Source organism: Cynocephalus volans, chromosome 2, assembly GCF_027409185.1.
Source record: "Cynocephalus volans isolate mCynVol1 chromosome 2, mCynVol1.pri, whole genome shotgun sequence".
Lineage (NCBI taxonomy): Eukaryota > Metazoa > Chordata > Mammalia > Dermoptera > Cynocephalidae > Cynocephalus > Cynocephalus volans.
The window spans coordinates 101,121,374-101,143,813 of record NC_084461.1 but is presented as its reverse complement, the minus strand read 5'-3'; the positions used below and the strand labels follow the sequence as shown (position 1 = coordinate 101,143,813).

General features: G+C 40.2%; 1 protein-coding gene and 1 pseudogene across 1 annotated transcript; both read left to right on the top strand.

The window, feature by feature from the left end:
* Positions 1–812: 812 nt before the first annotated feature.
* Positions 813–22,178, top strand: TICAM2 (TIR domain containing adaptor molecule 2). Its single transcript, XM_063086572.1, has 2 exons — positions 813–900; positions 18,081–22,178. Exon 2 carries the CDS (start codon positions 18,136–18,138, stop codon positions 18,838–18,840), a length of 705 nt encoding a protein of 234 aa, XP_062942642.1. The 5' UTR covers positions 813–900; positions 18,081–18,135; the 3' UTR covers positions 18,841–22,178.
* LOC134369817 (glyceraldehyde-3-phosphate dehydrogenase-like) lies at positions 816–12,175 on the top strand (annotated as a pseudogene).
* Positions 22,179–22,440: the final 262 nt, after the last annotated feature.

The window sequence follows — 22,440 nt, the reverse complement described above, 5'->3', positions numbered from 1 at the left end:
CAGTTTCCTGTCCATGAGCTCCTGCAGGGAGGAGGTGCTGTCTGAGAATTGAAGGGCGGGGAGACTTCTGCACTAGCACTGGAAGCCTGAGGTAGCAGTGTTAAGATCGCGTTTTTAGCTTTATAAGAATTTTTGTGCTTTTACATGAGTGCTTTTTCCTTCTCCCTCAATATTCAGTGAAGTTGCCGTCTGCTTCGGTTGTGGAAAAGGAACCCGAGGAAAGGGGTCTTTCGCAGAGTGGCTTTTTGGGAGAGGAGTTCATGCACTGCGCACCCCTGGCCAGGGTTGTGGCTGACCGCAGTGGTCAGTGAGAGAGCCCCAAAGGGACAGGAAAAGTCAAGAGACCATTTGTGGGAACCAGGAGAGTCGCTGTACCTCTGAGGGGCCTCGGGTTTGTTTGGTCTGTAAGGAGCAGACACTGGAATTCCTTTCAGGGTTTCTCCTGACCTCGAAGTCGTGACTTACAGGGAACACTCTAAAAAGAGAGACGCTCAGGGAGAGCCCACATTTGCTTCGGTGACAGTTCCCCATCGAGATTTCTCCTCCTCCCCATCCTTGGCCGGCTTTTTCCTTCTGCCGACAGTGATCCAGCCTCGTTAACCCCCGACTCGCAGCGGCCGGGCCTCCCCGAACTGCCCCTGGGAGCGGCGGGGCCTGCGAGGCGGGGCGCGAACAGTCGCCTCCCCCACGGCTCAAGTGTCAGCCCGTCTGCTAGGGCGCGGGCGGGGCGGAGAGCGGCCGGCGGTGGCCGTGGGGTCGGCGTTTGCTGCCGGCCGCGTACCGGACCATCCCCCGCTCGAGACTCCTCGGGCAAGGCGCACAGCGACCGGGCTCGCTCCGCGGGAGACGACGACGAAAAAGCCACGGGCCGGCCTGGCCGCGGCGCCGCCCGCCTTCCAGGCAAGTACGGGGCGCTCGGGCCAGAGCCGCCGCCGTGGGCACCGGGTGTCCTGGGGCCGGCCCACTGCCTCCTTTCAGTCGGTTGCCTTAATGGAAAGGGAAAATCCACTAACTGCGTTTTTTCTGTTTCGTTTTGACTAGAAAACCTACTTTTGAAAGGAACCTCAGAACCAGAAGCAAATAGCCCAGCGTCCTAAATGGCTTCGGGGCTGTCCGTGAGCCCCAGCCAGGCGCACAGAGCCAGTGCTGGGGGTGTGGGGTTGGATTTTCTTATTGGGCTTCTTGTCCAAAGCTAATATGGATAAAAATAATTTGGGCTGGCAGCTGTGAGCTAGTTTTCGTTATTATATTAGGAGTGCTCCAGTTTTCCCGGGTAGTAAACTTAAAGAAAAGTCTTTAAAAATATGATCCTTACATTTTAACACTTTAAGTAGTGTGTTGGTTATAAATGGAGTTAAGCAACTTCATTTTATATCTCATTTAAATAAGAAAATAGGTGAACTGGTACAGAATAATGACTTAAGTACATTGAGGCAAAGAAAATGTTATTCTTATGTTCAGCTGTGTGCGACTTGAATTATAAACCATGTTTATACTGTTGAGTCATTTGCACCTCATCTGTTGAGTCATTTGTTCCTCATGGGTATTTTTTGTTGTTGTTGTTAATTCATTTAACAAATACCTGCTGTTAAATCTCTTGTCTTTAAGTAATCCCCCCTAGACCACGCATTCCTTTCTAGGTCTCACTCCACTTCTTTGCCCCCATATATATATACATATACGTATATATATATACATACACGTATATATATACATATATACGTGTATGTATATATATATACGTATATGTATATGTATATATATGTATATGTATATATATATGTGTATATATATGTATATGTATATATATGTGTGTGTGTATATATATATATATATATATATATTACAGCTCTTTGAAAGACTTGCCTTTCCACTTTTCCTACTTCCTCCTCCTCCCTCTCATCTCAGACTTTTTGTCTCCATTACCCCCTATTTATTCTTGGTGTCAGCAGTGACCATCTTGTTAAACCCAGTGTCTGTGCACAGTTCTCATTTTTCCTGTAGTAGTAATAGTTCACAGCTGATCATTCCCTCCAACTTAATATTCTTTCTTCTTCACTAATATTCACTAATATTCTTCACTGATATTCTTTCTTCTCCTCTTGGCTTCCAGGTCACCACATTTTCCTACACTGCCTTCCACTTCGAGGGTCACTCCTGTATCTCAACCACTCAACCTTAGAGTGCCATGAGGCTTAGTTCTTGGCCACATTCTCTTTCTAGCCATACTTTCTTCCAAGGTAATTTCTACCCAAGCCATATTCCATGGCTATAAATAACATCTCTAAGCTGTGACTTCTTCTGAATACATTCAGATGTTTACTCAACATCTCCTCATGGAAGTCTGATAGGCATTTGAATTTAGTACGTACAAAGAACATTACTGATACCACACCCACCTGGTCCTCCCTTCTGCTCCTCCTCAGTTGCCTTCCTTATCTCCGTAAACATTACTACCATTCAGCTAGGCTAAAACTCTAGGAATCATTCTTGACTCCTCTTTTTAGCTCAGACCCTGCATCCAAGAATCCAGGAAATTCTGTTGACTCTATCTTGAAAAGATATCTCAAATCTGACCACATCTCCTTCCCTCTCTAAGATATGCCACAATCCTCTCTTACCTAGAGATTGTAAAGTCCCTGCTTCTGCCCTTGCTCCTCTACAGTCTTTTTCCAACCAGCAGTAATTTTTTTCAGACATAATCAGAACTTTCACTTCCCTTCAAAACCTTCTGTTGGCTTTTCATCAGAATCATCAAAACCAAACTCTTCCAATAGCATTAAGCCCTGTGTGATCCAGCGCCTGACTTCTTTGATCTCATCTCCTAACTTCTCTCTCACCCACTTCACTGTAGTGACAGTGCTGCTGTTCCCTTTGCCCGCAGCAGGTCTCTGCTAGACTATGGCAGACTAAACTCCTTCACTTCCCTGTTCACTGGCCTCGTGGAGTGGGTTGCTGTTAAATACTGAATGCTACTCTTTTCGTATGTATTCTATGAAGCTTATGGCATCTTTAAAACATTGTTGGTTGCTAGTACTAATATTAAAAATGCACAGTCATCTTTCTCTTGAGCCTCCTTTTGATAAAACAGTTTGTGTTTGTTTCATATTTTCATAAGATCTCTACTTAGTTTGGAGAAGATTTGCCCTTTAATACCAGTTCTCGTTTTTAAATATAGAAAATGAAAGCAAAATATCATCCAGTTTACCAAAAGAATATGCAATGATTTTTTTTTTTTTTTTTTTTTTTTTTTTTTTTTTTTTTGGTAATTACTTTGTTTCAGTAGGAAACAGTAGTCTCTAATTTGGAGATTTTTTGAATGGTACCAGGAACAGTCAGTTTCAATGGAAAGAAGAAAAATAAAGGAGCATGTTCAGAGAATATTATACAAGTTTTTAAATTCTGCCGTGAGTGAGCCATTATCAGAATTTGACAAGATTTTATAGATAAATTTAGTTCCCTCTTAAAAATATGTGGGAATGGAAATGAAAGACAATATTTTCATCTTTATGAAAAGCCATTGGGCACTAAAAGACAATTAGTTTTTAATGCTTATTTTTCATTTTAATCCCAAGAAACTGGTTCTATTATCATTTGCATATGTACTACCTTCCTGTCTTTCAGAAGAGAGGTGGGAGCTTCCTCCCAGGCCAGCAAGGAAGACCACTTAAGGGTGCTGTGGGATACATATTATAAGAGACATGAACTGGTTATTATGGGCGTACAGAGTAGGAATACTTAGAGATGAAAGGAAATACTTTCTGACAAATATGATCCATGAGTGTTATCTTGAAACATAAATGGAGCTATTCATGTAGATGGGTGGGGAAGGGTATATTCTGAGCAGGTGGAACACAGAGGCAAGACATGACATTTCGGGGGATTGCAAATAGTTGGATATTGGAGCTCTGAAGAGTAATGTGGTGGGGCAGATGTATGGATAAAAGCAGAGTTTGGATCATAGAGTGTCTAGAATGTTATTCTAATAAGATAACATTTTTTCTTGAAGGTATAGGGTATACCAAGGATATTTATAAGCAAGAGAAAAATAGGGTCAGTTTTCCTTGCATAAAGATCTTTCTAGAGACAATGTAAAGGGGAGGAGACTGGGAGGCAATGAGACCAGTTGGATATTATGGGAACTTATAAAAATCAAAGAAGGAGTAATAGGTCTTAAACTAAGGCATAGGCAGGGACGTGGAGAGAATGGGAAAGATTTGAGAAAAATTTAAGAGACAGAATTATTAGCAGGGTTTAGGGATTAGTTGGATGGAGCTGTGAGAGAGAGTTGTTTTGAATAGAGAGAAGAATGTGAATGATTTCCGGGTTTCTACCACCATTGACCGGGACATGGAATATCTGAGGCAGAAAAGATTGAGGAGGAAAGATTGATTAATCCATTCATCTGTTCACCTGTCTGTTCATCTGCCCTACACTTATTGAGTGCCTATTATGGGCCAGATGCCATTTGCTTGACCTAGTAAGACAGTTTTGGTCCACAGAAGGAGGGACTGTTCTAAAATCAGTTTGGTGTCTGTCACTTATATTTGTTCTTGTGGCCTAGTCTCCATTGGAATCACGTTAAGAGTAGTGTATGGAGCCAAGAGTGCTGTAAACCTACAGAAGGGGACGCCTTTTGGAAGAAGGAACATTAACTGAATTGGGTCTGAATTCATCATCTCGGATGGAAATGAGCTTGTCTGTCTTTGAAAAATCTCCTAACATCATATGTTTTCAGCCACTGAAGGTAGATCCAGTGGGGCTACTGACCCAGGCCACAGTGGGCTGGTGGGTCTGATAGGTTTCATCCTCTACCAAGGTACACTGTTGCAATGAAAGGAAATTCATGATGTAACTTTAAATTTGTATCCCATTACCAGACCACCTTCCATCCAGTTCACACAATTGTTAGTCAGTCCTCCTAGGCTGCAGGGATATTTATGATGCCTTCTTAATGCCAAAGGATTTCCGCCAGTCTCTAATTGCCTGCTGATCTTTGTACCCTCTGTTTCTTTGATCATTTTCTGAAGGCAATTTTAGCTAAAAACATCCATCGTATTTTTCTTTCTGACAGGTGCAGCCACTATCACTTGTACTTTGTCATTATGCATGGAAACTGTTTGCTAGAAAACAAAATTTTGGCACACAGCATAAACACTTTGTCAAGCTGCCATTCAGACTGAGGAAAGCTCAGTTAAGTTGAGCAGTTTTGTGCTTATAGACTGAGAGCCAGTGATAGAATTTAGTCTCCTGAACTGGCTGATCCACAGAGAAAAATGTATAACTTTGCTGTTTGGTATTGTTTTGGATTTAAACACATGCATTTATATATATTTATTTACTTAAAATTATAAGACATCTAAGACAAACAGTGCCCTTGTGACTTGGTATTCTATAGGAAAGCACACAACTGTGTGTGTGTGTGAATATGTATGTACACATACATATACTTTTAAGAAGCATATGCAAAGATACATATTCACTCTAATTTTAACACAGAATTGGGATCATTACTGTAAGTATTATGTATTTTAATTTGAGCATATCTTTAAAAGATGGATAAGAAGATAATGTTATTTTAGTTAGAGGAAACATTTCAGCCATGTCTGAAGTTATAGAGCTGTAAGGGAGGGCTGGGAGCCATGGCAGAAGAGAAAATGGCCAAGCATGATACATTTTTGAAAAACTTTTTAATATAGTAATAACATAATATGTAATATAACACAAAAGTGCACAGAAGAAAGTATATAATTAAATAAATCAAATAGTAAACATCCATATAACCATTATCTGACCAACAGTCATTTTCCCAGCATTACATATTACAAAGATTGTCCTTTTCCCACTACTTCATAGTGCCTCTTTTGTTGTAAATCAAGTGTCTGTATATGTATGGCTCTGTTTCAAGGCTCTTCATCCCATTCCATTAGCTCTTTGTCTAACATTTTGCCAGTAATATGCTGTCTTTGTTATTGTAGCTTTTATAGTAGGTGTCGTGCCCAGTAGAGCAAGTCCTCCCAACTTATTCTTTGCAAATGTATTGACTATTTTTGCCCTTTATATTTCCATAGAAATTTTGGAATTGAATTTGTAAAACCCAAATAAAAAAAGTCTTGTTGAGATTTTGATTGGGATTGCATTCAATCTGTAGATCAATTTAGAGAGAATAGACGTCTTTACTATAATGAATCTTTCAATGGTATGTATGAATTTGTGTGTGTGTGTGTGTGTGTATATGCATGTATTCAACCTTGCATTCCTAAAATAAACCAACTTGGTTATGATATAGTGTCCTTTTTATAAAAAGGATTTATTTTTCTAACATTTTGTTTATGATTTTTAATGTAATAATCATGAGTTAGAGTAATTTTCCTTTTTGTAATATTCACATCAGGTGTCACGGTTGTGCTGGTCTCTTAAATGTGAGTTGGGGAGTGTTTCCTCTTTTTCAATCATCTGGTTTTATTATTTCTTCTTTAAATATTTGGTAGATTTCCCTGGTTACCATTTGAGCCTGGAGTTTTCTTTGTGGGGAGATTTTTCAATTATGAGTTGATTTCTTTCATAATAACTGAATTATTCAGATTTTTATTTCTTGTGTCTGTTTAAGGAATGGTCTGTTGGTAGGAATGTGTTCTTTTCATCTCAGTTTTCACTTTTGTTAGTGTATACTCATGATAAATCTTTTATTACATTTTAGTCTCTGCAAGGTCATTAGTTAGATCCCACTTTCGTTTCTGACATTGGCTATTTGTGCTTTCTCTACTGTGTTTATGACTCTAGATTGGCAGCTGCTTTCTTCAGCACTTTATTTATTTATTTATTTAGTTAGTTAGTTAGTTTTAAAGGGTATGTCTTGCCATTTATTTAGAGCTTCTTTTATGTCTTTAAGTAAAGTTTTATGGTTTTCTTTATATACGTCTTACACATTTCCTGTTAAATTTATTTTTACTTGTTGTAAGGTTTTTGTCATTATAGTGTCATTAACTTTTCCTCCAATTACATTCTTTAACTGATGATTGGTGGAAAAAATAAAAGGTAGAAATTTTTTTATAATCTTATAATTAGCCACCTAACTGTACTTGCACATTATCTCATCGTTGCTATATGCCAATCCACTTGAATTTTTTTTTTCAATTGCTTTTTTATTTTATTAACATTATTTTTTTACATTCTAGGATGTTATTGTGGAGCAGTTGGGAGGAAGAGGGAGAGGGGAAAGGGGAAGGAAATGTAATGGGAAAAGGAGGAAGGAGGAGGGGTGGGACTGATGCTTGTGGCAACCCCCCTCATTCCCATAGGGGAGACCAGGGGGCTTCCAGTGGTGGCTTGGTCATTGCCGGGCTGGGTGCAGATGTCAGGAGGGTGTGGCAAAAGCCCTCGCCCACCACCACCCCAGCTTGGGAACCCGTGGCCCTTCTTGGTACAGCTTGGTGGTCGTCACTGAGCTGTTTGTGTGTGTTGTGGGGGCATGGCCGAGGCCCTCAGCCCCCCACTGCCCTAGCTCGGGACAGCCCAGGGAACTTCCTGCAGTGGCTCAGTGGTTGCCACTGGGCTGGCCGCAGGTGTCAGGGGGGCATGACCAAGGCCCTCATCCCCTACGCTCAGGACTGGTTGCAGATGTTGGGGGGCATTTCTTTAAGTAAATGAAAGACATTTTCTCCCCCCTTTCTGGCTTGGTAGCCCAGGGGACTTCCAGTCCTTCTAGGTGTTATAGGTGTTCTTTGGTGAAATGAGACCTTTACTAGTTAATATCAAACTTTGTCTCTGGTTGCGAGTACTTTTTTTCTTTCATTTCTGTGTTGGATTATTTGCTGTTCCCACCACTTAAACTCTGTGCTGGAACTAATTTGTTGTCCTTTGCTTACTTCTAAAATGGTGAAACTTCTTGTGGGGACCAGTACTTGAGCTATGTGGTTGAGCTAAATTGCTGCTTTGCTGCTGATTCCCTAGGAAAGGCTTTTTGTGCAGCTCAGATTTTAATGGTTGACTTTATAGGTACTTCTGGGTCTAGTGAAATCGTCAGCCTGGGTTGTATAGAAACTCTGGACTGGGCCTGAATCTTTTCATCAAACTGTACCCCATGCAATTCTGCATTCCTGACCAGTTTCCTCTGAGTGGTCCTATGCTGATTGGGGAGCAGATCAGCTATCCTTGCTGTGCCCCAGTGTTCCAGTGTTCTCCTGGCAGGCCCATCTCTCCCACCGCCCATGCTGCAAACACTTCCCATGGGATGGGCCGTGCACCCGTCCCTTGCAGTGACTCTCTGACCTCTGAGTGGCTCCTGTTTTTCAGTTGTTGTGGCACCTCACTCCTATGTGGGTCCACAGGAACTTTGTTAGTGGTCTTTCTGGCCTTGGTGGCCCTCTTCTCCCCTGCTGCCTCCAAGCAACTTCATCCAAAGGGCACAGCTGTGGCTTTTGCTGGCTCCTGCCCATGCACTCAGCAGCTCCAGCCTGGAAGTGGCTGGGGTTCGAAACATTCGGAATGTTTTTTTCTTTCTCTCATCGTGGCTTCTTCCACCTTCACGCACTCCATAGGTCTCTCCTTCTCTTCCCCTGAGCTCCAGCGGACTCAGCTTGTCTGTTGTTGCTTTTTTATAGTTGTAAATTGGTTGATTTGTGGGAGAGAGTGACACTGGGGACTGTCTATTCCACCATCTCAACCAGAAGTCCCTCTTTCAACACTTTAAAACTATCGTTGTTGGTGCTGGCAGGATAGCTCACTCATTTAGAGCATGGTGCTGATAAAACTATCATTGTTTTTCTTGAGAAATATCCTAATTGTTGCACCTTTGAAGATAATCTGTTTTTTCTTGCTGCTTGTAAGACTTTTCTCTTTGTTGTTGGCTTTCAGAAGTTTTACTGTGATGAAGCAAGGTGTGGATTCCCTTCTATTTATGTTTCTCAAGGTTCATAAGACTTTTAAAATGTGTAATTTTATGCCTTTCTTCAGTGTTGCCAAGTCTTCACATTATTTCTTAAATTATCGCTTTTGTCCCATTGTCTCTCTTCTTTCTTATCTGCTGTCTTATATCTTCTATACTCTTCTTTTTTTTTTTTTTTTAAAGGATGACCGGTAAGGGGATCTTAACCCTTGACTTGGTGTTGTCAGCACCATGCTCTCTGAAGTGAGCTAACCGGCCATCCCTATATAGGGATCCAAACCCATGGCCTTGGTGTTATCAGCACCACACTCTCCCAAGTGAGCCACGGGCCAGCCCTTCTTTCATTCTTTTCTTTTCTGTGCTTTAGTCTGAATGGCTTCTTCTAGGCTGTTTTCCAGTTCATGAGTTCTTTCTTCTACTGATCTAATCTGATTTTAAATTCATCGATTGAGTTCTTAGTTTTCAACTGTTATTTTTCTCAATTCTAGATTTTTTCTTTTTCTTAATTGCCATCCCTTTTTAACAAAAGTTTCTAGTTATCTGAAAAAATTCTCAGTCTTATCTTGCATCCCTGTGAACATGGCAACCATAGTTATTAATTCAAGTCTGGAATCTGCATAAGTTTGTTCCTATTGTCGGTTGCCTTTGCTCATTCTTTTGTCTTCTTCCAGAGAGGATTTATTTTTGCTTCTGCCAGGTCCCTGGCAACAGTAACAATCTGTGATCACCTTAATCTGATTTCAGGGACTGGGATTATTTAAAACTATGCTTCCATTTCTGGGAGGATCATTCTATTTCTAGATCATCCTTGCACCTAGGGTATAGTTCAGGTGCCCACCCCAAAGCACATGGCTGCCTGTCATGTTGGTGGACCCTAGGCTCATACTTTTGTCTCATTGACCATGAGAGGTTGTCAAAAGCACAGCACAGACTCTCTGATCCTCCCTATTCCAGACAGCTGCGTCCTCTTGCACAGTGCCAGCCGCACCCTGGGACACGATGGTGAAGGTTGGAGTAAATGGATTTGGCCGTATTAAGCGCCTGGTCACCAGGGCTGCTTTTAACTCTGGCAAAGTGGATGTTGTTGCCATTAGTGACCCCTTCATTGACCTCAACTGTATGGTCTACATGTTCCAGTATGATTACACCCATGGCAAGTTCCATAGCACAGTCAAGGCAAAGAATGGGAAGCTTGTCATCAATGGGAAGGCCATCACCATCTTCCAGGAGCGAGATCCTGCCAACATCAAATGGGGTGATGCTAGTGCTGAACATGTTGTGGAGTCCACTGGTGTCTTCACTACCTTGGAGAAGGCCGAGGCTCAAAAGGATCATCGTCTCTGCCTCTTCTGCTGACGCCCCCATGTTCATGATGGGTGTGAACCATGAGACCTACGAAAACACCCACAGAATCGTCAGCAATGCCTCCTGTACCACCAGCTAATTAGCTGCCCTGGCCAAGGTCATCCATGACAACTTTGGCATTGTGGACGGACTTACAACTACAGTCCATGCTGTCACATCCACCCAGAAGACCATGGATGGCCCGTCTGGGAGTCTGTGGCATGACGGCCATGGGGCTCTCCAGAACATCATCCCTGCATCTACTGGTGCTGCTAAGGCTATGGGCAAGGTCATACCTCAGCTGAATGGGAAGCTCACTGGCATGGCCTTCCTGTCCCCACTGCCAACACATCAGTTGTGGATCTGACCTGCTGTCTGGAGAAAGCTGCCAAATATGAAGACATCAAGAAGACGGTGAAGAAGGCATCAGAGAGCTCCCTGAAGCGCATCCTGGTCTACACTGAGGACCAGGTTGTCTCCAGTGACTTTTAACAGTGATGTGCACTCTTCCACCTTTGACACTGGGGCTGGCATTGCCCTTAATGACCACTTTGTCAAGCTCATTTCCTGGCATGACAATGAAATGGTACAGCAAGAGAGTGTTTGAACTTATGGTACACATGGCCTCCAAGGAGTAAGAGCCCCCAGGACCACCAGCCCCAGCGAGAGCATGAGAGGAGGAGAGGGGCCCTCAGCTGCTGGGGTGTCCCAGCCCAACTCAGTCCCCCAACACACTGAGAATGTCCCCTCATTGACACAGTTTCCATCCCAGACCCCCTGGAGGAGGGGCTTAGGGAGCCCTACCTTGTTGTGTACCATCAATAAAGTCCCTTGTACGCAGCCAAAAAAAAAAAAAAAAAAAAGCACAGCACAGCCTTTCTTCTTCTGGAAGTAGAAAATACCCTAGGGGGAGATTGGCTTCTGGGTTTCTGTCTGGCAGATTTGGGCTCCATAATTCTTCACTATTATTAGTTCTTTTTTTTTTTTCCTCTTTTGACCAGTAGGGGGATCGCAACCCTCAGCACGGTGTGGTCCACACCACGCTCAGCCAGTGAGCGCACCGGCCATCCCTATATAGGATCCGAACCCGCAACCTCGGAGCTCCCAGCGCTGCACTCTCCCGAGTGAGCCTTGGGGCCGGCCCGCACTGTTATTAGTTCTTTGATGCCTCATGTCCCAGTGCCTATTGAAGAGCTTCTCTTCTAGGTCATGGGCACCCTAGATCCATAGGTCCCAAACTGGATTTATTGGTCACCCCCACCCCCACTTCACCCTGCTTATATTGCTTATCTCAGCGAATAGCACCACTGTCTTCCAGGTTACACAAGACACAGGCTTGGGAGGCAGCTCTGACTCTTCCCTCTCTGTCACCCCATGTTACCTCCTAGGTATCTTTCTCTCCACTATCACTTCATTAGTTCAGAGTTCTGCTACCTCACCTAGATTACTGCAACAACCTCTTAACTCATTATTCTCCCAGCCTAGGACCTTACAGCCTCTAGCCTACTCTCTTTACTACAGATTTTATTTTAACCCATCTAAAACAAGTCAGAACATACCACTCCCCTACTTAATACCTACTAGGGGCTCTCTATCTGCCAACATGATCAAATCCAAAGTCCTAAGCATAATATATTAGGTTCGTATGCTCTCTTAATCCTGTTTATCTCTCCATTCTCATCTCTTACCACTATCCCTTGCCCCTTCTACCCCCACATACATGGACTTGGGCCATATGAATGTCTAGCACAAAATAATCCTAACCTCCTTTGCCCTCTGGTACCTTAGTCTTTTTGCACATGCTGTTCCTGCTCCCTGGATGATATCCACCGCTGTTGGTCTTGCTAATGTGAAGTGTTCCCTCCTGTTGGCAGCCTTCTGCAGGTGGCCCTCCTGAGTGCTTTTTTAACACCTGCTATTCTGAATAAAGTGCCAGTCTAGTGAGTCCTAGTTGTATTTCTAATTACCCTGGCTTCACATCCCTAAAACCTGGCAGGTCTTGGTGCAGAGTAAGTTTCCAACAAAACTTATTTATTAACAACAATCAGCATTTATTAATAACAAAATGTTTATTAATAGAACAAGTGAAGAAATCCTTAATTTTACATATATTTGCCACAAGATGGTGCTGTTCAGATAGGAAAGAAAACTTAAAAGCTCTCCGTGGTTGAAGGATTCAAGCACTAGATGCCATAATTTTAAATGTGTTAAAATTTTAAATTTCAATAGCCGTGATTTAAAATATATAAACTTTCTCTTATATATTGGTAAACATACAGACAGACTGAAAGTTGTATATGTGTGTGTATTTTATTATTAAATTATTACTGATGATTATTGTACTTACTACTGTTTGGGAGCCTCTCTTCCCAGGTGGTCTAAGTGTTTTAAAAATGCAAAAATTAACTTTTAATTCTTAAACAACAAACTTTTAGGGAAGATTGTGTTAGGATTCTCCAGAGAGACAGGACCAGTAAGATAGATAGATAGATATACTTATCGATACAGATATATATATATACACACAAACACATACACACATATATTTATATATCTATATCTATCTATCTTCCATAATATTGGAAAGCGCTAGGGCTCAGCTCTTGGACCACTTCCTTTTTCTATCTATACTCAGTCCCTTAATGATCTCATATAGTCTTTAGGTTTCAAATGCAACCTATACAAAGATAAATGCCAATGATACATCTCCTGGCCGGACCTCTCCCCCAAACTCCAGACTCTGTATTCAGTGCCTACTCAACATCATCAGCAAATCCTCCGAGTTCTGCTTTCACAATATACCCCAAATCCAGCCACTTATCACCACTTCCACTGCTACCACCCTGGTGCAAGCCACCATTATTTTCCCACTGGGTTTCTGCCACAATCTCCTAACTAGTGTTCCTGCTTCTGTCCTTGATTCCCTTCCTTCTACTGTCAGTGCTAGAGTGATCCTATGGAAACTAGTCAGATCTGTCACATCTCTGCTCCAAACCCTGTCCGGGCTTCTCCTTTTGCTTATCTCCTTCTACTCAACCCTTTGCTCACTCAGCCCCTTTGTGCCCTCTCCCACCCTCTCATGGTTCCTCAAACACCACACACTCTCCAGTCTCACGCCCTGCATGCTTGTTAGTCTCTGCCTAGAATGTTCTTCCTCCAGATGTCTGCATGGATGACTTCCTCCCCTCATTGATATCGTCATTCAATTGTCCCTTATCCCCAACAAGCTTATTTAAAAACAACAACAACAAAAATTCCATTCAACAGTTTTTATTAAGCTTTCTGCTTTATTTTTTCCCATAACACTTAACACCTTCTCCTATACTATATGAGTGTGTGTGTATGTATATACGAGTGTACTTTGAAAAGTTCATGGAAAAACAGAATTGAAAGATAATATTAATCTTTCCATGAACTTTTTGAAGTACCTTTGTGTATATATGTAATGACGTTTCAGTCAACACTAGACCACTTACATGATGGTGGTCCCGTAAGATTACAATGGCTATACCATATAACCTAGGTGTGTAGTAGGTTACAATATCTAGGTTGTGTAAGTACACTCTGTGATGTTGGCACAGTGATGAAATTGCCTAACAACACATTTCTCAATTATAGACTATATTATATGCTGTATGATATACATATTTCATTTATTATTGTCTGTCTTTCCCCAGTAGAATTTCAGCTTTATGAGGGCAAGGATATTTTTCTGTTATGTTCACTGCTGAATTTCAGCTTCTAGAAGGTTGTAGATTATCAATAAATATTTGTTGAGTGAATGAATTCAGACAGTTACTTTTTAGTACTGCTTATTAAGCTAGAAGCTTTTCTTTCACTCCTAAGAAAAACTGGCTAACTCTTTAGGACCTTGCTTGCATTTTCTAGATCCTACCTCAGCATGTATTCAAATTATAAAACCTCACTCAGTGGAGCTGAGGTGATGGAACAAAGTCTCCATGAGAGAGCAATCTGAGTTTTAGAATTCAGGAGAACCATCGTAGAACATAGCTCTGTAAGTAATGGGAATTTTTAAAAATAAAAGGCAAATTAGTTCTCAAGAACGTCATATAAAACAGAAATGCTACAGGTAAGAGAAGTGATAGAGCCGCCTCCTTATCAAGTCTGAAGGAATGCTCTCTGCCACTATTGATCAGTTCGCATTCTGTGCATTTTGATATAAATGGAATCATAAAATGTGTACTTTTGGGGGGATCTGGCTTCCTTCACATAAAATAATTATTTTGAGATTCATCCATCATTGCGTGTATCAATAGTTCATTCCCTTTTGTTGCTGAGTGGAATTCCATGAGATAGATCGGCCACAATTTTTCTCCATTCACTTCTTGATGGACATTTTTCTTGTCCTTATTTTCTATAAGCTGGTGATTATATCTGAAGACTTGATTAGAGTCAGATTAAACATTTTGGCAAGAATACATTCTACATTACACTGTGTATATCATATCAAATTACATCAGGAGACATATAATGTCTGGTTGTGTCAACAACGCTAAGACTGATCATTTGAGTTAGGGTGGTGAATTGTTATATCTTTGAATTTTTTTGTGTGTTCAATTGATTTTTTATTTTTTCATTTCAGGTGCTATTGTTTTCATTACATTGGTTGCTTTTATTTCCATAGCTATATCTTTTCCCAAATTTCTTTACTTTCAGTGTCTTTTTTCCTTTCCATATTCTGTGATTTTTCTCAAGCCTTTTTACTATGTTTAACTGATTTGGTTTTGAGTTATGTCTATTCCATTCTTTCCTGTTTCTGTTTCTTCTAATAGTGTTTAGGTCCTTGACAGTCTCCCTACAATCTCCCTTTTCATCTAATTCTGTTATCTTTAACAATTTTTCATTGATTACGTATTTTCTTTAGGGTCTCCTATAGCAATGTTACTCAAAATGCTTGACCGTAATAATTTAAGAAGCATGTACCATAATATAAACTGCTTTCTTCATTGAGAATGTCTTGCTGTGAAAAAAATGTCAGCTGAATTACTTACTGATGTAGTTAATTTACATCCTGGCACAATCTCCTTATCTTCTGGTAACAAAGAGTTCAGAGACAGGCAATTTTTTCATGGACTACATTTTGAGTAGCACTTACCTAGAACATAAACATTTGTTATACAATTTTTTTTCGTTTTTTTGTTGTGTATTTAATAACAATAATAGCTGCTAAAATTTATTGAGGGCTTATTATGTGCCAGGCACTGTTCTAAGCCCTTTGATCTTCATAAAAACCGTAAATGTAGGTACTGTAATTATTACCATTTTACAGATGATGAAATCAAAGCACAGAGAAGTAACTTGTACAAAATCACAGTTATTTTGTAGCAGGACTTTGATTTATACTCTGGTTGTCTGATTCCAGAATGCTTAGTCTTAATGAAAATGGAATTTTAAATTTTTTGTATGCTATGATTCTTTTTTATATTCTTTTTATTTCCTGTAATATTTTTGCATACTTGCCATAGCGTATTTGTCATACTCTTTTTACTCCTATTACTCCTGTTTAATGTGGGGAATTCCATTGAGGCCCTTTTTTGCCTAGATATAAATTCTGGAGTCTCTTATCTCAGAACTGTTGATCTTCCTTTCAGAACTTCAGTTTAAGGTCTCTGTTCTGATGAATTTTTTCCACCTTTCTGTTGCCTGAGGGGTTGTGATTAACTCGGTTGAGCTTTGGTCAATACTAATTAGTAGCTTCGGTCTTAGATCTTTTCTGGAGCAAGAGGTGGAGATAGAGTGTTAAAAGCAAGTTAAAAGCAAAAGCAGAGGGCAACTTGGCCAAATCTATTGCCATTAGAAATGCATTTGTCCTTTGATATAGAAATTCCATTTGGGGGAATTATTCTATAAATAAGCTTGCACACATATGAAATGCCTTTTGTACAAAGTTACTCATTGCAGTATTGTTCATAATAGTAGGAGACTGGAAACAACTTGCATATCTGAGAACAGGGAATGATTATGGTACATCCACATGATGGAAGATTATATAATTGTAAATAAGAGTGAGGAAGTTTTCTCTATGTGCTGATATGGAAAGATCTGAGGATATAATATTAAGGGGAAAATGTATATTAGTGTTTATCTATATACTGCTGTTTGGTATATATATGGCGTGTGTGTGTGTATATGAATGATACCCCTTTTGAAAAAAGGAAAGAAAAAAAGAATATATATTCATAAAGAAACAATGAAAGGATATAGGAGAAACTATAAAAGTAGGAGGCCATGGGGCTAAGTAACAGTATGGATGGAGACAAGGGTCGGAGTGAGATTTTTCAAAATTAACCTTTTCGAAGTTATTATGTGTTGCAACCACTACCTTTTTTTAGAAAGTAAATAAAAAATGTACATACACATACATGTTTTTATTCCTATGAGCAGTGATGTCATGTCCTCTCTCCACTGGCTACCCTCATCTCCTCCCAATTAGCTGGGGCAAAGAAGGTGAAACCTAAATGTTTTAAGCCTGGTACTTAAAACAATACACCAGGAGCAGACAATACACCAGGGAGCCAGAACCTAAAGAACAGATGTGGTGAATGACAGCAGTGGCCAGCTGTGCCTTCACTAGTCACAGGTAGCAGCAAACCACTTTCCTCCTTATAGATATTAGGATGAAATTCTCAACGTGTTTTTCCTTATCTTTTCTTCCCATAACAGTTTTCACCACTTCTGTTGAACAATTTCTTCTAAACTTGAATTATTTAGGCATAAGTAGCCATGTTGCTTATGTCATTACGAGTGTAATTATAATTTCTTTTTGAATCTGATCTTTGCCCATGCACAATGAATAAAATGTCCCGGAATATAGCCTATGGCCCATATTTGAAAATATAGAACCTATATTTATTTATTCTAAATTTTCTGTCTTTTCATAATAGAATTCCCCTTGAAACTGCCTATTTGGGGGGAATTATTAGTAACATTGCCAAGAGTTATTTAAAATAGATTCAAATGGAGCACTTTTCTTTCCCAGCTGATGTAATTCTTCCACTCTGAATTTAGAATTTTTTTTATATAAAAGAATGAATTTCAGCTACAATCATTCTTTGTTGATTTTGCTGGAGAAAATTACAAGTCTTTGTTTGTAGATTTCATTTCCAAACTGAGATGTTAAGTTTTCCTTAGGTGAATAAATATATTTTCTTCAGTTTTTCCAGGATTAGTTAGAAGAAGATATCCCTTACTTTTCACACATTCTTATTATAATTTCTTCTCTACCAGCTCCACCACCACAATAAGCAAAAAAGCTCTGAACCAGTGAATCGTAGACATACTTTCATTTGACATTTCCGATCTTTTCTTTATGCTGAGTTAGCAGAGCTGCTGCCGGTCATCTTTAGGATATTTGTGTTCTATTTGGCATTTGTGCTTGCTACAAAAATCATTTGTATTTAATATTTGAATATTATGTTTCTATAGGTTTTCCTGTTTCTATTCCTCACGATAATTTGATTGATGATGGAGAAGCTGTATGTAAACTCCATATGGATAGAATGGGATGTTACCTTTTCACCAAAATACCAAAGTAATTTGTGTTAATAAGGAGTTTATAGTGTTAATATAATACCGTTTACAATTTCCGGTGTCCCCTGTTGTGTTAAACTGGACCCTCTGTTTAACTTACCCCTGACTGCCTGTGGTAGCCCTTGTGAAGCTCAACGAAAGACTCGTGGCTTAGTTTCCCAGTTTTCTGTTCGTCATTTCTTTCTTCGGACCTGTTTGTTATAATCTTTTGGAGTTGTTCAGGTTGAATGAAAGCTTCCATTTTTAATGTCTTGATGAAACTGACAATGTTCTTCTGCCTTGTTATTTCTTCTTTCAGATTGAAAAGAAATGCTAAGAAATAAAGCTTTCTTCTTCTGCCTTGGATATTTATAATGGGTATCGGAAAGTCTAAAATACATCCCTGCCCTCTTTCTCTCTCTTGGGGTAGAAGCCACAGCGTGGATACAAGTGAAGGACATCATGAGTCAGATTCCAAGAAGTCGGAAGATGTGTCCTTGTGTGATGTCGCTGAGCGAAGCAGCACAACAGAGGAGCCAGCAAGAAAGTGGGAGGGAGCTGAGAGAGCGGAAGACAGGCCTGAAGAGGAGGCAGGAGAGGAGTTCCTCAAATTTGTGATATTGCACGCGGAAGATGACACCAAGGAAGCCCTCAGAGTCCAGAATCTGCTAGAAAACGACTTTGGTGTCAAACCTGGCATAATCTTTGCTGAGATGCCATGTGGCAGACAGCATTTACAGAATTTAGATGATGCTGTAAATGGGTCCGCATGGACAATCTTATTATTGACTGAAAACTTTTTAAGAGATACCTGGTGTAGTTTCCAGTTCTATACGTCCCTGATGAACTCCGTTAACAGGCAGCACAAATACAACTCTGTCATACCCATGCGGCCACTGAACAATCCCCTTCCCCGCGACAGGACTCCTTTTGTTCTGCAAACCATCAATGCCTTAGAGGAAGAAAGTCGAGGCTTTCCTACACAAGTAGAAAGAATTTTTCAGGACTCTGTGTATAAGACACAACAAACTATATGGAAAGAGACGAGAAATATGGTACAAAGACAATTTATTGCCTGAGATGAAAACACAATGCAGGGCTGGCCCCTGTTTTGTAAGCCAAATGATTAATCTGCACTTGAGAAAGCAATTTCTAGGAAATGTTTAAATAAAAGAAAGCCTTTTTTTTTTTTTTTTTTTTTTTTTTAATGACAAAGCTTCCTCCAGAAAATAGAGAGCCTTATTCTTATAGAAACCTATGGAGCACAAGAAAGATAAATTTCTGCAGGACAGTTCATAGAATTGTGGTACTTTTTGATGTTTCAGTAAACTCGAGATTGTCAGAGTTTCAAGAACTTTTCTCTCACAGTATTCCTATTTCATGGATATGACAAAGGATATTCTCAATTCTATTCCTTGTATTGAACCTTGAACAAAAACTTGTATGATAGTCATTTTAAAAATATGAAAGAGATAACACTTTCATGCTCTGACTTTTGTTGTCAAAGGACACAGAAGAAAATGACCCCAAGAGATCTGACCACCCTCTCTCTTGAGGCACCTCTCAAGAACGTTGCAGTAAAGCATTGTGGGCATTGTCCCGCAGAAACAGGGACTACCAGAATAGAAAATTTAGAATGTTGAGTGCTGATGAATATGAAATCAGAAATAGATGTGAAAATAGTGGGTCGTTTTAAAATAATCCAGTCAAACGTGTTTTCTTTTCTGCTGGAATTTGCATATTTGGAGCCAGTTCCCACCACTGATTTGAAGCCCTTTTGATAGTGTGTGATTAGGGACTGCATGGAGTGGTGCTGAGATGCCCACTGGAGCACAAAGCTCTCCGTGTTAGTCATCGTCTGTAACCAGGGCTTTATTTGCAGACCTTCCGAAAGGTGGTATGATTGTGTGTGGTCAGATATTCTTGTTTAAAATTAATAACCTTTCTTTTGGCAGCCTTTAAAAAGTTTCTTTCACACACAATGCTCTACCCAGTAAATGTTTATCATGTAAACATCCAGAGTAGCGCACGCGCGCATGTGTGTGTGTGTGTGTGTGTGTGTGTGTTGTGGATTATTTTTAAAGACTGGGGGAGAAGAAGGAGATGCATTTTTATCACTTTCTCTTCTAGTGCCCCACACTCATAACAAGCCAGAGGCCTCAACCAAACATATTCCTTTCCCTCACAGTATCTTCTGCCCATCTGAGATTGGGGACAGAGTGGAGAATGAGTCATGTTTGGAGAATGGGCTATGTTTAATTAGGAAAGTTCCTGTTGGGGGTCACGGGCCCTGGTTCTGGTCTGGTCTCTGCCACGGAGGATTGATGTGACTGTGGGCAAGCCACTTGCCTGCCTTTATCTGTGAAATGAAAGGGTTGAATTGATGGATCTCTAAAGGCCTTTGTCCTCTCCCAGGATGTGAGAAACTAGGAACCAGAAAAGGGAACAAGCAAAAAAGACAGAATCCTATAATGTGATGTATAATAAAATAATAATTGCAGAAACTTCATATAAGCTTACAATGAAAGGATATTTTTGTATATTTATAGCATAATTCATTTTTAATGTGGTCTATTACACTTTTATAGTCACAGAAAAAAATGATTATACATCCTTACTCAGATTTTTTAAAAATACATTTGTTATAGGTACCCTGAGCAAAGACATTCTACCTGACTTTTCTTTCTCCTTATCCCCATTTCTATGTATCCTCCACTAGTGCTGGGGTCTGCTCACATCTTTTTGCAGTGCCCCTCCTCATGGCTATGAACCAAAATGTTCCATGAGGAATTTGCAAGTGAATCAAGCCGCCTCCTCTATAGCACTTATCAGAGGAGGAGATTGCTTTCATTGCACGGTGACATTTTCTTAACCTAAAATTCCTTTCCATCATAGTAGCTTACTGTTCACTTTTCTTTTTCTGTTAATAAAAGTATTCATTCTTTTTGCCATAATGCTTCCTGTATCTCAGATTTCATATACTAATAAAACATTAGCCACCCACCCTTTGTGCCTACCAAACTTGGATAAATTGATGCTGGTGGTATTTTTTCAATAAATGTTTTCATCCTTTACCATTGACTAAACTTAGTTATTTCTAACTCCAATGAAGATTGTGAAAAAGTGTTTTGAAAAGAAGCGTGAATCTGTCGATTTGGAGTTCAATATATTTCTTTATGATGAAAAAAATGTTAAGTGCTGGGTAACAGTAGATGTTGAAATTAACAATTGTAACAGGGATTATCAAAACTGAAAATGTAAAGAGAGGTAAAAGTGTGGGCTTAGTCATGTGTTTGTGTGTATGTGTGCTTATGTGCACACATGTAGATATAGATACATACAAAGGGAAATTCTGGGAAATTTTGCCTCAGGCTAGGGAGCTTCCATATCCTCAGTGTGTCTTATTGCCCACCCTGGAGCATCACACAGAATAATTTGAGCTGTGCCTTATGTCACTTAGGAAAACCCAATGCCACATGGCCTAAACCATAAGATAAAATTATTATCTATCTTAAGAGGTCCCCAAAGTATGGTGGCTGTTTTAGTCTGTTTTGTGTTGCTATCACAGAAATACCTGAGGCTGGGTAATATATAAAGGAAAGAGAGAGAGAGAAGGTGCCAGGGTCTTTTTAAGCAACAAGCTCTGGTGGGAACTAATCCAGGAGAACTCATTCATTAATCCCCCCTCCCCCAGGGAGAGCATTAATCCATTCATGAGGGATCCGCCCCCATGACTCAATCAGTTTCCAACACCCCCCACATTGGAGATCAAGTTTCCACATGAGTTTTGGAGGGGACAACACATCCAAACTCCATTGGCTTAAGGGTGTTGTTAAAAACCCAGGTTCAGGGCGGGCCCGTGGCTCACTTGGGAGAGTGCAGTGCTGATAACACCAAGGCCATGGGTTCAGATCTCTATATAGCAATGGCCACTTGGCTCACTGGGTGACTGACACCACCAAGTCAAGGGTTAAGATCCCTTTACTGGCCATCTTTTAATAAAAAACAAACAAAAAAACCCCAGGTTCTTACATACGACAGAATATTATTTAGCCTTAAAAAGGAATAAAATCCTGATGCATGCTACAGCATGGACGAACTTTGAAAACATTATGCTGAATAAAATAAGCCAGACACAAAAGGACAAATATATGATTCCACTTATATGAGACACAAGTCATAGAGACATGAATTATAGAGGTTACCAGAGGCTGGGGGAGGGAGGAATAGGGAGTTATTTAATGGGTACAGAGTTTCCTTTTGGGGTGATGAGAAAGTTCTGTAACTGGGTAGCATTGATGGTGTACAACATTGTGAATGTACTTAATGTCACTGGATTGTACACTTAAAAACGGTTAAAATGGTAAGTTTTATGTATATTTTACCACAATAATAATAAAAAAATGTAAAAAACAAACCCAAGTTTTTCCTATCTTTCTGCTCTGCCATTCTTAGCGTTTTAGTTTTGCTCTCCACCGAATTGTACCGTGGCTGCTCCAGCGTCAGACACCAAATACAGGCATAACAGTGCCCAGCCTAATAAGATAATGGGAGCAGTCCACCCAAGTAGAAAAAATATTTTATCACTGCATCTTTGAAAATTGCGGATACCTGGTGTTAATAGGGAACCCTCTGACTTCCAGCTGGTTTTATTATTTTAAAATTCTCTCCACCCGCAC

Coding starts and splice junctions, on each gene's coding strand:
- TICAM2 (XM_063086572.1), top strand. CDS start 18,136: ATGGGTATCGGAAAGTCTAAAATACATCCCTGCCCTCTTTCTCTCTCT.